The sequence below is a fragment of the Suncus etruscus genome, chromosome 1 (assembly GCF_024139225.1).
Source record: "Suncus etruscus isolate mSunEtr1 chromosome 1, mSunEtr1.pri.cur, whole genome shotgun sequence".
NCBI lineage: Eukaryota > Metazoa > Chordata > Mammalia > Eulipotyphla > Soricidae > Suncus > Suncus etruscus.
The window spans coordinates 159072911-159087793 of NC_064848.1; the positions used below are offsets into that span (position 1 = coordinate 159072911).

Sequence of the window (14883 nt, forward strand, 5' to 3'; positions counted from 1 at the left end):
GCAGTCGAGATCTTTCCTTGGCTAGTGCTTGCAAGGCAGACACCTTACCTCTAGCGCCACCTCGCCGGCCCCATCCTTTATTCCTCCTTTTTCAAATTGGGATTTGAAAAACTCTGCAAGGTTTATGATCAGCTAAACCACAACCCGGCCCCTGGTAAAGATTTGGGGTGGGTTGGAGGAGTTTATGTTTTGAGCTACTCAGTGAGGTCAGGGCTTACTCTTGGCTCTGCACTCCTGGTGGAGCTTGGGGGACCATACACAATGCTGGGGATCCAACCCAAGTTGGCCATGTGCAAGGTAAGAGATAATATCCTTAAACTATCCCTATTCCTTGAATTTTTTAATTAAGCCAAATTGTCCTTTGGATTTTGTATCATAGTTAGAAAGAGAATTCTGGGGCCAGAGAGATAGCATGGAGGTAGGGCATTTGCCGGGTATGACCCAAAAACCAAAAAAAAAAAAAAGAGAATTCTCAGTTCAATATGATTTTATGCTAATCCTGTATTTTCCTATAGTATGTTTATAATTTTGCTTTCCACATTAAAATTTTGATCCATTAGCAATTTATCCAAATTAAAGGTTTATTATAGAGCCAACTTTATTTTTACCCAGTGAGCTACCAAATTATTCCAATTCTTTTATTAAATAATAATCCATGGTTTTGCCAGTGATTTAAGATGCCAACATTATTATTATTATTAATCCTTGCAATTTGGTAGTAGAAAAATGACCCTCTTTTGCTTTTGTTTTCTATTCTATATTTGAAGTAACTATTTTTCATATGCCACTAGATCTTTTTTGTAAATGTGTCTGTGCTACTTATGCTTTGTTATATGTAGATTATGCTTACAACATTTTCCTCTTTCATCTACCTTTAATGTTATTTATATCTAAAACTGTGTCAGGTGCCGCTGTCTTCACAGTACGTTGAATATTTATTATGTTACTTGCTCTTCACAGCTTTTCTAAAGTAACTAAAAATGAAATGCTCAAGGAGATGCAGTAATTCCCAGTTTCATGCAGGCATTAGTGATGAAGTCTCTATTTTTAGAAGGAAGTCCTCTAAAGATGCTAGTTTTCATTCATGCATTTAACCAGTACATTATTTTGCAGGGAGTGGCACATTCAAGGCCTAACACTGAACACATTTCACTGTGCTTTGCCAATCGCTCTGCAGCCCTTTTCCACCTGGGTCAGTTCGAGGTGAGTATCAGGAGGGCCCTTCTAAGGTTGGAAGGGGGCCTATGATGGGACCACTCATGGACGAGGTCCAGTGGTCAGCAACCTTTTTTTAAACTGAGCCAAATCTCACCAAAACCACAATTGAAATTTAATTTGGAAAAAAAAAATTTATTTTGAGAGCCACACAGGGCGCGCACTGACAAAGGCTAGGAGCAGAGTCCTGATTCCTGGAGCTGCCACCCGGCACACAGAAGAGCCAAATTAAAAGTGTAAAGAGCCAGGGCCAGTCGGTGGCGCTAGAGGTAAGGTGCCTGCCTTGCCTGTGCTAGCCTTCAACGGACCGCAGTTTGATTCCCCGGCGTCCCATATGGTCCCCCAAGCCAGGAGCAACTTCTGAGTGCATAGCCAGGAGTAACCCCTGAGCATCACCGGGTGTGGCCCAAAAACAAAACAAAACAAAAAAAAGTGTAAAGAGCCGGGGCTGGCGAGGTGGCGCTAGAGGTAAGGTGTCTGCCTTGCAAGTGCTAGCCAAGGAAGGACCACGGTTCGATCCCCAGCATCCCATATGGTCCCCCCGAGCCAGGGGCAATTTCTGAGCGCTTAGCCAGGAGTAACCCCTAAGCATCAAACGGGTGTGGCCGGAAAAAAAAAAAAAGTGTAAAGAGCCATATGTGGCTTGCGAGCCACAGGTTGCTGACCACTGAATAGACCATTGTGTGGGTCAGGACACTAAAATGGGCCCAAACTGTGATTGATTGACTTGAAAGCAAATTGATATTCTTTCAAATTTGGTTTTGGGGTTTTTGAGTTTTGTTCTTTCAGTTTAATTTTATTTGGTTTTGGGGCCACACTCAACAGTGCTCAGGGGTTACTCCTGGTTCTGAGCTTAGAGATTACTCCTGACAGTGCTCAGGGTACCAAGTGAGGTATCAGGTTCTAGCTGTGGTTGGCTATGTGCAAGATAAGTATCCTACCCACTACACTATCTCTCTGGACCCCCAAATTTGTTATTTTTTGTTTGTTTGCTTTGAGCCTCACCTGATGGTGCTCAGAGGTTACTGCTAGCTCTATGCTCAGAAACCATTCCTGTCAGGATTTGGGAACCAAACCTTATGGGATTCCAGGGATCAAACCCCGGGCCTATTCCAGGTCAGCCATGTGCAAGGCAAATGCTCTACCGCTGTGCTATTGCTCCTAAGCAAACATTGGGTTGAGCACCACAAGAACTGTCTGTGGCTCAGCTGTTCTCAGTGACAAGATCAACTGTGAGGCATGTTGCTAATAATATTTAAGGTTCTAAATTTTTTCACTATTTGTTTTGGTTTGGTTTTGGTTTTTGGGTCATACCCGGCAGCGCTCAGGAGTCCTGGCTCTACGCTCAGGTATCACTCCTGGCAGGCACGGGGGACCATATGGGATGCCGGAATTTTGAACCACCATCCTTCTGCATGTAAGGCAAATGCCCTACCTCCATGCTATCTCTCCAGCCCTGCCTTATTTCATTCTTAAAATTACTTGTGAAATGTTATTAGACCTCTTTTTTTTTTTTTTTTTGGTTTTTGGGCCACACCCATTTGACGCTCAGGGGTTACTCCTGGCTATGCGCTCAGAAATCACCCCTGGCTTGGGAGGACCATATGGGACGCCAGGGGATCGAACTGAGGTCCACCCTATGCTAGCGCTTGCAAGGCAGACACCTTACCTCTAGCACCACCTTCCCGGCCCCAGACCTCTTTTTTTTTTAGTGTCAGAATTAAGATTGAGAAACTAAATAACTTGCACAAGGTCATAGAGCTAGTAATGGAAATTACTAGTATGGAAATGCAGGTCTGCTAATTTCTGAGTCTACCCTTTCACCATTGTACTATAATTCTGTTATCTATAAACCTTTCCCCCTTCTGAAAACAGAGATATTTATGGGGTGGAAGAATAGCACAAAGGATTAAGTACTTCTCTTGTTTTCTGCCAAACAAATTTCGACACCTAGTAACACATGGTCTCCTGAGCACCACAAGGAGAAGTCATGAGCACAGAGTAGAGAGTAACTCCTGAGTACCATTGTGGTGGATGACACAAACACACACCCCAAACTAGACAATTAAACAGAATGACCTAAAAATGTTAATAAACTTTTCATTAAAAGATCACATAATAGGGGCTGGAGCGGTGGTGCAAGGGGTAAGGCGTCTGCCTTGCCCGCGCTAGCCTAGGACAGACCGCGGTTCGATCCCTTGGCATCCTATATGGTCCCCCAAGCCAGGAGCAATTTCTGAGCGCAGAGCCAGGAATAACCCCTGAGCATCACCGGGTGTGGCCCAAAAATAAAAAATAAATAAGTAAGGGGCCGGTGAGGTGGCCCTAGAGGTAAGGTGTCTGCCTTGCAAGCGCTAGCCAAGGAAGGACCGCGTTTCGATCCCCCGACATCCCATATGGTCTCCCAAGCCAGGGGCAATTTCTGAGTGCTTATCCAGGAGTAACCCCTGAGCACCAAACAGGTGTGGCCCCAATAACCAAATAAATAAATAAATACATACATACATACCTATGACTTAAAAAAAAAAAAAAGATTCACATAAAAGGGGCCAGAGTGATAGCACAGCAGTAGGGCATTTGCCTTGCACGTGGCCAACCAGGGACAGACCCAGGTTCGATCCCCAACATTCCATATGGTCCTCTCAGCCTGCCAGGAGTGATTTCTGGGTATAGAGTCAGGAGTAACCCCTAAGTGCCCTCCAGGGGCAACCCAAAAACCAAACAACAACAAAAATGATCACATAGTAGGTGGGACCAGGAAGATAGTACAGCAAGTAGAGTGTTTGCCTTGCATGCAGCTGACCTGAGTTCAATCCCCAGCTTCCCATATTTGTCTCCTGAGCACCATCAGAAGTGATCTCTGAGTGAAGAGCCCTGAGCATCTCCAAGTGTGCCCCCCACCCAGAAAAAAAAATCACATAGTAAGCAACTAGATGTAGCTCAAATGATTGGCATGCATATTTTGCATGCAGAAGCCCTGAATTTAGTTGCTGACACCTCATGGATTCCTCAGGCACCATGAATAGGAGAAACAAGGAGCTGAACAATATGGAGATTCCTAAAAAAACTGGAAATTGAGCTCCCATATGATCTAGCTATACTACTCTAGGGAATATACCCTAGGAACACAAAAACACAATATAAAAGTGCCTTCTGCACACCTATATTTATTGCAGCACTATTTACAATAGCCAGAATCTGGAAACAATCCAGATGTCCGACAACAGATGAGTGGCTAAAGAAACTGTAGTACATATAAAGAATGAAATATTATGTGGCCGTCAGGAGATATAAGGTCATGAAATTTTTCTATTCTGAATGGACATAGAAACTATTAGGCTAAGTGAAATAAGTCAGAGAGATAGACACAGAATAGTCTCACTGATCTGTGGGATTTAAGAAAAATAAAAGACATTATTGTAATAATACCCAGAGACAATAGAGATGAGAGCTAGAAGGACCAGCCATGATATGAATCTTATCACAAAGAGAGGTGGGTGCAGTTAGAGAAATAACTACACTGACAACTATCATGACAATGGTATTAAGTGAGAGAAATAGAATGCCTGTTCGAATACAGGCAGGGGGTGGGGGAAGAGGGAGTTGGGGGGCATTGGTGGTAAGAAGGTTGCTCTGGTGAAGGGGGATGTTCTTTTTTTAATAACTAAAACCCAACTACAAACGTGTAATTATGGTGCTTGAATAAAGATATTATTTGAAAAAAGGGGGGAGCTGGATTGATGCAGTGTTACCCAAAAAGAAAAATAATGGGTTGCATCAGGTAGGACTCTTGCCTTGCACATAGCCAACTCAGGTTAGATCCTACATGGTCCCCCAAGCACTGCCAGGATTAAATCTTTTTTGTTTTGTTTTGTTTTGGGGAGTCACACCTGGCGGCACTCAGGGGTTATTCCTGGCTCTGCACTCAGGAATCACTTCCTGGCAAGCTCGGGGGACCATCTGGGATGCCGGGATTTGAACCCCCATCCTTTTGCATGCAAGGCAAACACCCTACCTCCATGCTATCTCTCTGGCCCCCAGAATTAATTCTTGAGACCAGATCCAGGAGTGAGCTCAGAGCATCACTGCATATGGCTCCAAAACAAACAAACAAAAGTACGAGCCCTAAATAGAAGGTCACATGACAGGATATGTTTTATAAAATAAATTTGTGGTGGCTGGAGCAATAGGAGGAGGTACTTGCCTTACACATGGTCAACCAGATTCCATCTCCCACATCCCATATAGTCTTCAGAGCCCACCAGAAGTGATTACTTAGTACAGAGCCAGGAAAGCCCTTAAGCACTGCCAGGTGCGGCCCGAAAACAGAAAAAAAAAGTTTGTGACTATGGTTATTTCATTATTTAATAATTTTTAACTATTCTATAGGTTTCTGGTAAGATTTTGTTTGTGGGACTGGAGAGATAGCACAGCAGTAGGGCATTTGCCTTGCACGAGACCCATCTAGGATGGACATGGGTTTGATTCCCAGCATCCCATATGGTTCCCCAAGCCTGCCAGAGTGATTTCTGAGCGCAGAGCCAAGAGAACCTCTGAGTGCTACCAGGTGTGGCCTAAAAAACAAACAAAGTCTTTTGGCTTTTGGATGGAATGCTGGGGTTTGAACCTGGGTTTGTCCCAGGTTGGCTGTGTGCAAGGCAAATGTCCTACCACTGTGCTATCACTCTGGCCCCTTTGTTAAGATTTTGCAATAGGCATTGAAAGTGAAGGCCAAATCTCATTCTGGCATCTCCTCTCTATTTGCAGACATGTCTCGAAGATATCATTAGAGCCCAGAGGCATGGTCATCCAGAAAGATTGCAACCCAAGATGATGTTGCGTAAGGCAGAATGTTTAGTGGCTCTCAGGAGACCACAGGAAGCCAGCCAGACCATCCATGAGCTTGAAAATAACTTTACTGCTAAGCCAATCCTAGCAGCTTCCCAGTCTCTGCAGAGAAACCTTTCTCATCTAAAAATGAAGGTACAAGAAAATCTCCCAGAAACCTTTCCAAGAGCTCTAACAAAAGCTTGTGAGGATCTGGATCTCAGGGAAGAGAACGAACAAATTTCCAGTGCCTCATCGTCTGTCAGCTTATGTACAGACCCTTTAAAAGGCCGCTATCTGGTTGCCACCAAAGATATTCTTCCAGGACAGATTCTGGTAAAGGAGGAGGCTTTTGTGAGTGTCCTTAACCCTGGAGAAATGCTTCAACTCCAGCATTGCGTAGATGGTCAATTTGATACCAGAGTTACCAATGCAGACCTTTACTGTCACCGATGTTTGAAGCACACCTTAGCCACTGTACCTTGCAATGGCTGCAGCTATGTCAAGTACTGTAGCCAAGAATGTCTGCAGCAGGCTTGGAATCTCTACCACAGTGTAGAGTGTTCCCTAGGGCATCTACTTCTCACACTCGGCATCTTTTGCCACGTTGCCCTGAGGTCAACTCTTTCTGCTAGGTTTGAAGAAGTTGGCAGAGACATAAGGAGACCTGGTAGTGAAGTTCATAACAAGGACAGCTGTTTGCTTGAAAGCAAGAATCTGATCAAAACACTCAGTTCTCACCTGCAGGGAGAGAGCAAGAAAAATGACGAAGGAGTTAAGATGCCAGTTCCTGGATGTGATATTAATGGGAAGTACAAAAATAACTATAATGCTGTCTTTAACCTTTTGCCCCATACTGAAAACCATAGCCCAGAGCACAAATTCCTGTGTGCTTTCAGTGTTTCTGTTCTGTGTAAGCAGCTGGCAGCTTCCAGAGTAGAAGCCCCCACAACAGGTCTGAAACCCTCCACACTGGAAGCAGCAGAGGCTCTGGTGCTGTGCCCAAAGCTGACACTGTTGGGGGAGGCCATGCTGAGACACATGCTGCAGCTACAGTGTAATGCCCAGGCAATATCGTCCATACAACACACAGGTAAGAGGGAATTTCTTTATTGTTGTGTTGTGATGATCCGAGGTTGACCACGTTTGGCTGTCATGCTGACACACATTTTGGTTGCAGTCCTTGTCCAGGGCTGCACATGCTTGGTGGCAGCACATCAGAGTTTGCACATTTAATTGTACCCCAGGATAGTTCTTGTGTTGGGTAGCTCTGAGGATAGACTCATTGCTTCATGCACCCGAAGCAGGTGCTTTTCCAGGAAACTCCCTGAATCCCCACAGTGTTATTCTTTTAACCTGGCTACTGTTTTTTTTAATTTTTTGTTTTTGCTTTTTTGGGCCACACCCAAACTGTTCAAGATCTATTCCTGACTCTGTGCTCAGGGATCACTCCTGGAGGGCTCAGGGGGATTATATGGGTTGCTAGACATTGAACCTGGTACACTTCATAATAGGTAGTGCCCTACTTGCTGTACTATCTCTCCAAGCCCTTGACTTGGCTAATGTTTAAAGAGAAATAATGATAAAAGACAACAGCATAGGGCCGGAGAGATAGCATGGAGGTAAGGTATTTGCCTTGCATGCAGAAAGTCCGTGGTTCAAATCCAGGCATTCCATATGGTCCCCTGAGCCTGCTAGGAGCAATTTCTGAGCATAGAGCCAGGAGTAACCCCTGAGTGCTGTGTGATCCAAAAAAGAACAACAACAACAACAAAGACAACAGTATTTAAAAAACTGGAGGGGTAGGATTTAAAAAAAACCGTGAGGGCCAGTGTTATAGTGCAGTTGGTAGGGTGTTTGCCTTGCATACAGTCAACCTGGGTTCAATTCCCAGTATCCCATATGGTTCCTGTAGCCCGCCAAGGATAGTTCCTGAGTGCTGAGCCAGGAGTTATCTCTGTGCACAGCTGGGTATGGAACAAAAACAAAAACAAAACTGGTGACCTACAGCACCACCAGGTCTAAGCAGAATTGCATTGTCAGGCCCAAGCTCCTAACCTTAAGGCCAAGTCAGGTATCACAAGGTGTGGCCCCCATGTTTCCATCTCCAAAAATAAGAGAGGGGTGGGATTGTGATTCCAGTAAAAGCCCTGGGTTTGATTTCCAAGCACTACTGGATATGTTTCCACTACTAACAAAAGACATACAAATTAATAATCTATACAGTGGGGTCGGCGAGGTGGCGCTAGAGGTAAGGTGTCTGCCTTGCAAGCGCTAGCCAAGGAAGGACCGCGGTTCGATCCCCCGGTGTCCCATATGGTCCCCCCAAGCCAGGGGCAATTTCTGAGCGCTTAGCCAGGAGTAACCCCTGAGGATCAAACGAGTGTGGCCAAAAAAACCAAAAAAGAACAAAAAAAAAAGAATTGAGCTGTGATACTAATGTAGAAGTCACTGAGGTCACTTGGGATGGAGGCAAAAGAACCCAAAAATGAAGGACTTTTACATGGGCAAAATGAGGCGGCAAAAAAAGGTAAAAAGGAAGGAAGAGAGGGGCCAGAGAGGTGGCGCTAGAGGTGTCTGCCTTACAAGTGCTAGTGTAGGACAAACCTCGGTTCGATCCCCCAGCTTCCCATATGGTCCCCCCAAGCCAGGAGAGATTTCTGAGCACATAGCCAGGAGTAGCTCCTGAGCGTCAAATGGGTGTGGCCCAAAAACAAAAAAAAAAAAGGAAGAGTAGAAAAATGTTTGTCATAAAGGCAGGTGGTGGGGAAGGCAGGAGAGAAACTAGGGGTATTGGTGGCATGAAATATGCACTGGTGAAGGGGTGGATTTTGGACACAGTATGATTGAAACCCAATCATGAAAAACTTTAACTTTCCATGTAAAAATGTATTTTACAGTGCCAGAGAGATAGCAGAGCGGTAGGGCCTTGCACACAGCCAATCTAGGACAGATAGTGGTTTGAATCCTGGCATCCCATATGGTCCCCCAAGCCTGCCAGGAGCAATTTCAGAGCACAGAGCCAAGAGTAACCCCTGAGCAACATCGGGTGTGACCAAAAAAACCCAAAACAAAACAATAATAATAATAATAATAATAATAATGTATTTTAGGGGGCCGGAACAATAGCACAGCATTAGGATGTTTGTCTGGCAAGTGGCCAACCTGGGATGGATCCGGGTTCAATCCCATATGGTGCCCCAAGCAAGCTTGCCGGGAGTGATTTCTGAGCTCAGAGCCAGGAGTAACACCTGAGCACCACCAGGTGTGGCACAAAACACCCCCAAAAATGATTTTAGGGCTGGAGCTATGGCACAATGGGTAGTGCACTTGCCTTGCACACAGCAAATCAGGTTCTATCCCTGGCATCCCATATGATCCCCTGAGCCCACCAGGAGTGATCCTGAGTGAACATCCAGGAGTAACCCCTCAGCACCACCAGTTGTGCTCCCCCAGAAAAACCAACAACAAAATGTATTTAAAAACATAGAGGGCGGCTGGAGAGATAGCATGGAGGCAAGGCATTGCCTTGCATGCAGAAGGACAGTGGTTCGAATCTTGGCATCCCATATGGTCCCTCGAGCCTACCAGGAGTGATTTCTGATTGTAGAGCCAGGAGTAACCCCTGAGCACTGCCAGGTGTGACCCAAAAACAAAAACAAAAACAAACAAACAAACAAAAACCATAGAGAGAGGCACCAAGAGGGACAGAATCCAAGCTCACATCCTGAAGGGACTCATGTTGGATGTTTTATAACCAGTTTTTATTTTGTGCAAAGCAGGGTAAGATTTAGAAATTAGTTCTCTGAGGAATGGGGTTCCTCCCCCCTAGAACCCTTTATAAGGCTTTATCCAGAGGTTGTCATTGCAATTGTAAGCTGTCCTGGCTTGGGTAGGGAATCATTTATCATGGTAATGCATTATAATTAGGATATAATGAAGGAAAGTGGGTCATGGGGGAGGAAGGGGAAACTGGCCTGTATTCAGTGTCTCTAGATGCTAGAATCTGTTGGCATCGATAATTTCCAAAACCAGTCTTGAGATTTAATGTAAAGTTTAGCTGAACAGGAGCTGGAGAGATAGCACGGAGGTAAGGCGTTTGCCTTTCATGCAGAAGGTCATCAGTTCAAATCCTTGCATCCCATATGGTCCCCTGTGCCTGCCAGGAGCAATTTCTGAGCATGGAGCCAGGAATAACCCCTGAGCACTGCCGGGTGTGACCCAAAAACCAAAAAAAAAAAAAAAAAAAGTTTAGCTGAACAATGAATTGGTGCAAGATCACATCCTATGTAGTTCCCCATCTTAAAAACACAACTGCCTTGTATTATAGTTTTATATTTATTTTATATATATAAACATATATATTTCTCTTACCTGTATTTATATATATATATATATATATAATTTTTTTTGTTTTGTTTTGTTTTTGGGTCACAGCCAGCAACGCTCAGGAGTTACTCCTGGCTCTACACTCAGAAATTGCTCCTGGCAGGCTCGGGGGACCATAAGGGATGTCGGGGTTCTAACCACCATCCTTCTGCATGCAAGGCAAATGCGCTACTTCCATGCTATCACTCCGGCCCCAATATTTTTATAATTTTTTATATTTTATAAACATTTTATATTTATATATAATATAAACTTTTTTGTTTCTTTGTTTTTGGACCACACCTGGTGGTATTCAGGAGTTACTCCTAGTTCTGTGCTCAAAAATTGCTCCTGGCAGACTCAGGTCCATATGAGATACCAGGAATCAAACCAGGGTCCGTCCCTGGTCGACTGCATGCAAGGCAAATGCCCTACTGCTATGCTATCTCTCCTGCCCCTTTATATTTATTTTATGTTTATTGAGAAGTTCCCACTCGACTTTGTAAAATGAATAGCTTAATTCCTCCTAATATAACAGAGTTGTAAAGATGATGTATCAGTAAAATACTTTCAGTTAAAATCCAATGGTCCGGGATGGAGATAATAGTATAAGTATAGCTGGCAGAGCACTTGTCTTGAATGCAACCGGCCTTGGTTTCATTCCCAGAACCCCTTTATGATTCTCCAAGCCTTACGAGGACTCATCTGTAAGTGCAGAACTCGGAAATAATTTCTGAGTACCACTGGGTATTCCCAAAAAAATACACACACACACACACACACACACACACACACACACACACACACACACACACACAGTATAGATGCCACAGCCAAACATGTGTGCAAGCCCTGCATACAGTATCAACAGTTAAAGGGGTGAGAAAGAGAGAGAAATAAGAGAAAGTTAAAAGCCCTATCACTGTTGGTTTGTGGTGGTTATTCATGATGACAGAAAATTGACAATAGGGGCCTGGAAGGTGGCGCTAGAGGTAAGGTGTCTGCCTTACAAGCGCTAGCCAAGGAACGGACCGCGGTTCGATCCCCCGGCGTCCCATATGGGCCCCCCAAGCCAGGGGCGATTTCTGAGCACATAGCCAGGAGTAACCCCTGAGCGTCAAACGGGTGTGGCCCCCCCCAAAAAAAAAAAAAAAGAAAATTGACAATACACAAACCAGCTACAAAATTTAATTAAGCACCAGAATAATTGGGGGAGGTTGATTTTAGCCATTTCCGGCTGTTCCTGACTCATGCTCAGGAGTGACCCCTATTGTTGCTCAAGGGACCATATGCTGTGCTGGAGATCAAAATGGGTCAGCTGCATACAAGTCAGGACCATTAATCTCTGGGCCCCGAGGAATCAGAATTTTAACAGGGTTGTGTGGCTTAGTTTCTCTGTCTCATCTCTATCCAATTGAGTTTCTTTTTTCTAATTCCTTAAAATAAACGTTTAACAGCATTTCACACAATACTACCAGCCTGTGTTGAGCCTATACTCTGGTCAGGCCATCAATCTGAGGCTTAGCTGTAGATGCCAACCAGCCAACTTCTGCATCCTGAAGCAGATCCTATTGAAGGTGGATGAGGCATTTGCCTATATCTTGGTGACAGCTCTAAAGTGGCTGCATTGACCCAGATCCTAGGCACAGATAAGAAATGGTGTTTACAGCATTTCTCTCTTGGTTTTTTTGCTTGTTTGTTTGTTTGGTTTGGTTTGGTTTTTGGGTCACACCTGGCAGTGCTCAGGAGTTACTCCTGACTCTAGGCTCAGAAATTGCCCCTAGCAGGCACAGGGGATCATATGGGATGCCGGGATTCAAACCACCGTCCTTCTGCATGAAAGGCAAATGCCTTACCTCCATGCTATCTCTCTGGCCCCCAGTATTTCTCTCTTGTCACATCCAGTTTGGCAGATGTTTTTCAATGCAATCAGTTCACTACATTTTTCTCAGTTTTCTAATTAATTCAATGAGAGGAGAAATTGGGTTTTAACTAAACCTAGCACTTAGATATAGAAATGGTATTATTAAGGGTAGTTTAACAGAACTATCTATACCTGCTTAGTCATGGTCTTCTCACAGTAAGAAACCTAGGATTTTGTCTAACTTTTTTTGGTTTTGTTTATTTTGTTTTTGGTCACACCCAGCAGCGCTCAGGGGTTACTCCTGGATCTACCCTCAGAAATCTCTCCTGGCAGGCTATGGGGACCATATGGGATGCCGGGATTTGAACCACCGTCCTTCTGTGTGCAAGGCAAATGCCCTGCCTCCATGCTGTCTCTCCGGTTCCTCTAATTTTTGTTGGTATGTTTTAGTTTTTTGTTTAGATTTGGGGACCACACGAATGATGCTTAGAGGTCACTCCCTATCAGTGCTCAGAAGATTATATGTGGTGCCTGGAATGGAACAAGGTTCAACTGATGTGAAAAACGAGTGCCTTGGGCCCGGAGAGATAGCATAGCGGCATTTGCCTTGCAAGCGGCCGATCTAGGACCAAAGGTGGTTGGTTCGAATCCCGGTGTCCCATATGGTCCCCCGTGCCTGCCAGGAGCTATTTCTTAGCAGACAGCCAGGAGTAACCCCTGAGCACCACTGGGTGTGGCCAAAAAAAAAACAAAAAAAGAAAAACGAGTGCCTTAACCCCCATGCTATTTCTCCTGCCCTGTTCGTTAGTTGATTTGGTTTTTGTTTTGGGGTTTTTGTTTTTGTTTTATTTTAGGGCCACATCTGGCGCAAAGGTTACTCCAGGTTTTGTGCTCAGGAATTCCTCCTGGTGGTACATGGAGAATTCCTCCTGGTGGTACATGGAGAACCATATGAGATGCCTGGGATGGAACCCAGGTCAGCCACATGCAAGGCAAATACCCTATGCACTGTACTAGCACTCCATCCCGTTTTTATGTTTTTATATTTTAATCTTTTCATTTTTAATTTTTCAGGGCTTGGGTCACCCCCAGCTATGCTTAGGACTTACTCCTGGTGCTGCACTCAGGAATCATTCCTGGAAGGCTCTGGGAACCAAATGGAGTGCCGATGATAAAACCTGGTTTAGCAATATATAGGGCAAGTGCCTTGCCCATCTCATCTCTCTGACCCCCTTATGTTTTTATCATAAATTTTAATTTAGCTGCCAAGTTACAGGCTATATAGGCACTTCCCTAGAGGTGTTTTTGGACAATATTCTTTTCCCCATCCTGAAGCACATAGAATATCCAAAAATAGCACTGTCTTTATCCCGTGATACTACAAAATCACACTGCAAGCCCGTCTCCATTTTCCTCTCTGCCTCTCTGAGCCGTTGCTATCTTCTAAACTACATCTGTTGAGGATTGTCCCAGAATTGTGTTTTCCCTTGTGTATATTCACTGGCATTTAAAAAAATATTGTTTTCATTTTGTTTTGTTTGTCTGAATATAAAAAACATTATAAATGGGGCTTTCAGAGTATAACAGGAGAAAGTTAGCAGCTTCTGAGTCGTATGCTTTAACCTCTAAAATAATAAAAGATACAAAAATGATATGAGAGGAGGCTGGGAAGATGACTCGGGGTTTGAGCTTATGCTTTGTACATATCAGCCCCGGGTTCTATATCCAGCACTTAGTGGTTCCTCAAGCTCTGTTACGAGCAGCCCCCTAAACATTGCTGTGTGTGACCCAGAAACAAACCCAAAAAATGGACCAGAGATGAGATTTCTCAGTTTCTAGAGGCATGTGCTTATCATGTGCCAGAGCACAAGTGCAAATCCCAGTACCACTAGGTGTAGCCAAAGAGCCCTCCGTATTGCACTACTGGATGTCACCCCAGCAGGTCTAACTCCATAGACTTCAACCAACCCCATAACTGAGGTTCCTGGCCAGCTGGCCAAGCACTGAGTATCTTCAGGCATTATCCTCAGTTTCCCTGAATCCAATATGAGAAGTCCCTGCACCTCTCCCATCCCCCCCAAAAACCTCACAGGATTGTAGAGGTAGACTTGCCTTGTGTATATGAGAGCCTGGGTTCAATCAGGGCACTACAAACAAAACTAATAAAGAAAAACATCCGTGGGGCTGGAGAGAGAGTGTAGCAGGCAATGTTTGTCTTTAATGCAGCCTACCCCTGAGTTCGATTACTAGCATCCTATATGGTCTCCCTAGCCCTGGCAAGAGTGATCTTGAGTGCAGAGCCAGAAGTAACCCCTGAGCATTACTGGGTGTGCCCTCTCACCTTAAAAAAAAAAAAAAAAAAAGGAGGTACAGCACTTGCCTTGCATGTGGCCACATCAAGCCTGGTTCAGATCTTGGCACTGTGTAATCTCTCAAGCACTGCCAAAGTGATGTCTGAGCACAGTGCCAGGAATAAGTCCTGAGCATATACCAGATGTGTCCCCAAAACAATAGAATTGAAATCTGACTTATGTTCTATATATAAAAGTGTAATAAAACAAAAGTAACAAAAATAATAGTGGTTAAGATATGTCAGGTTGGGGCCGGAG

General features: G+C 44.4%; 1 protein-coding gene across 1 annotated transcript in view; it reads left to right on the plus strand.

Annotated features, from left to right (window-relative positions):
- Window positions 1–14883, plus strand: part of SMYD4 (SET and MYND domain containing 4) — a 75987-nt gene that overhangs the window by 34536 nt on the left and 26568 nt on the right. Inside the window, exons 4-5 of the mRNA XM_049782651.1 lie at window positions 1114–1203; window positions 5983–7135. Coding sequence (XP_049638608.1) covers window positions 1114–1203; window positions 5983–7135 — 1243 coding nt within the window. The remainder of the gene's footprint in view (window positions 1–1113; window positions 1204–5982; window positions 7136–14883) is intronic.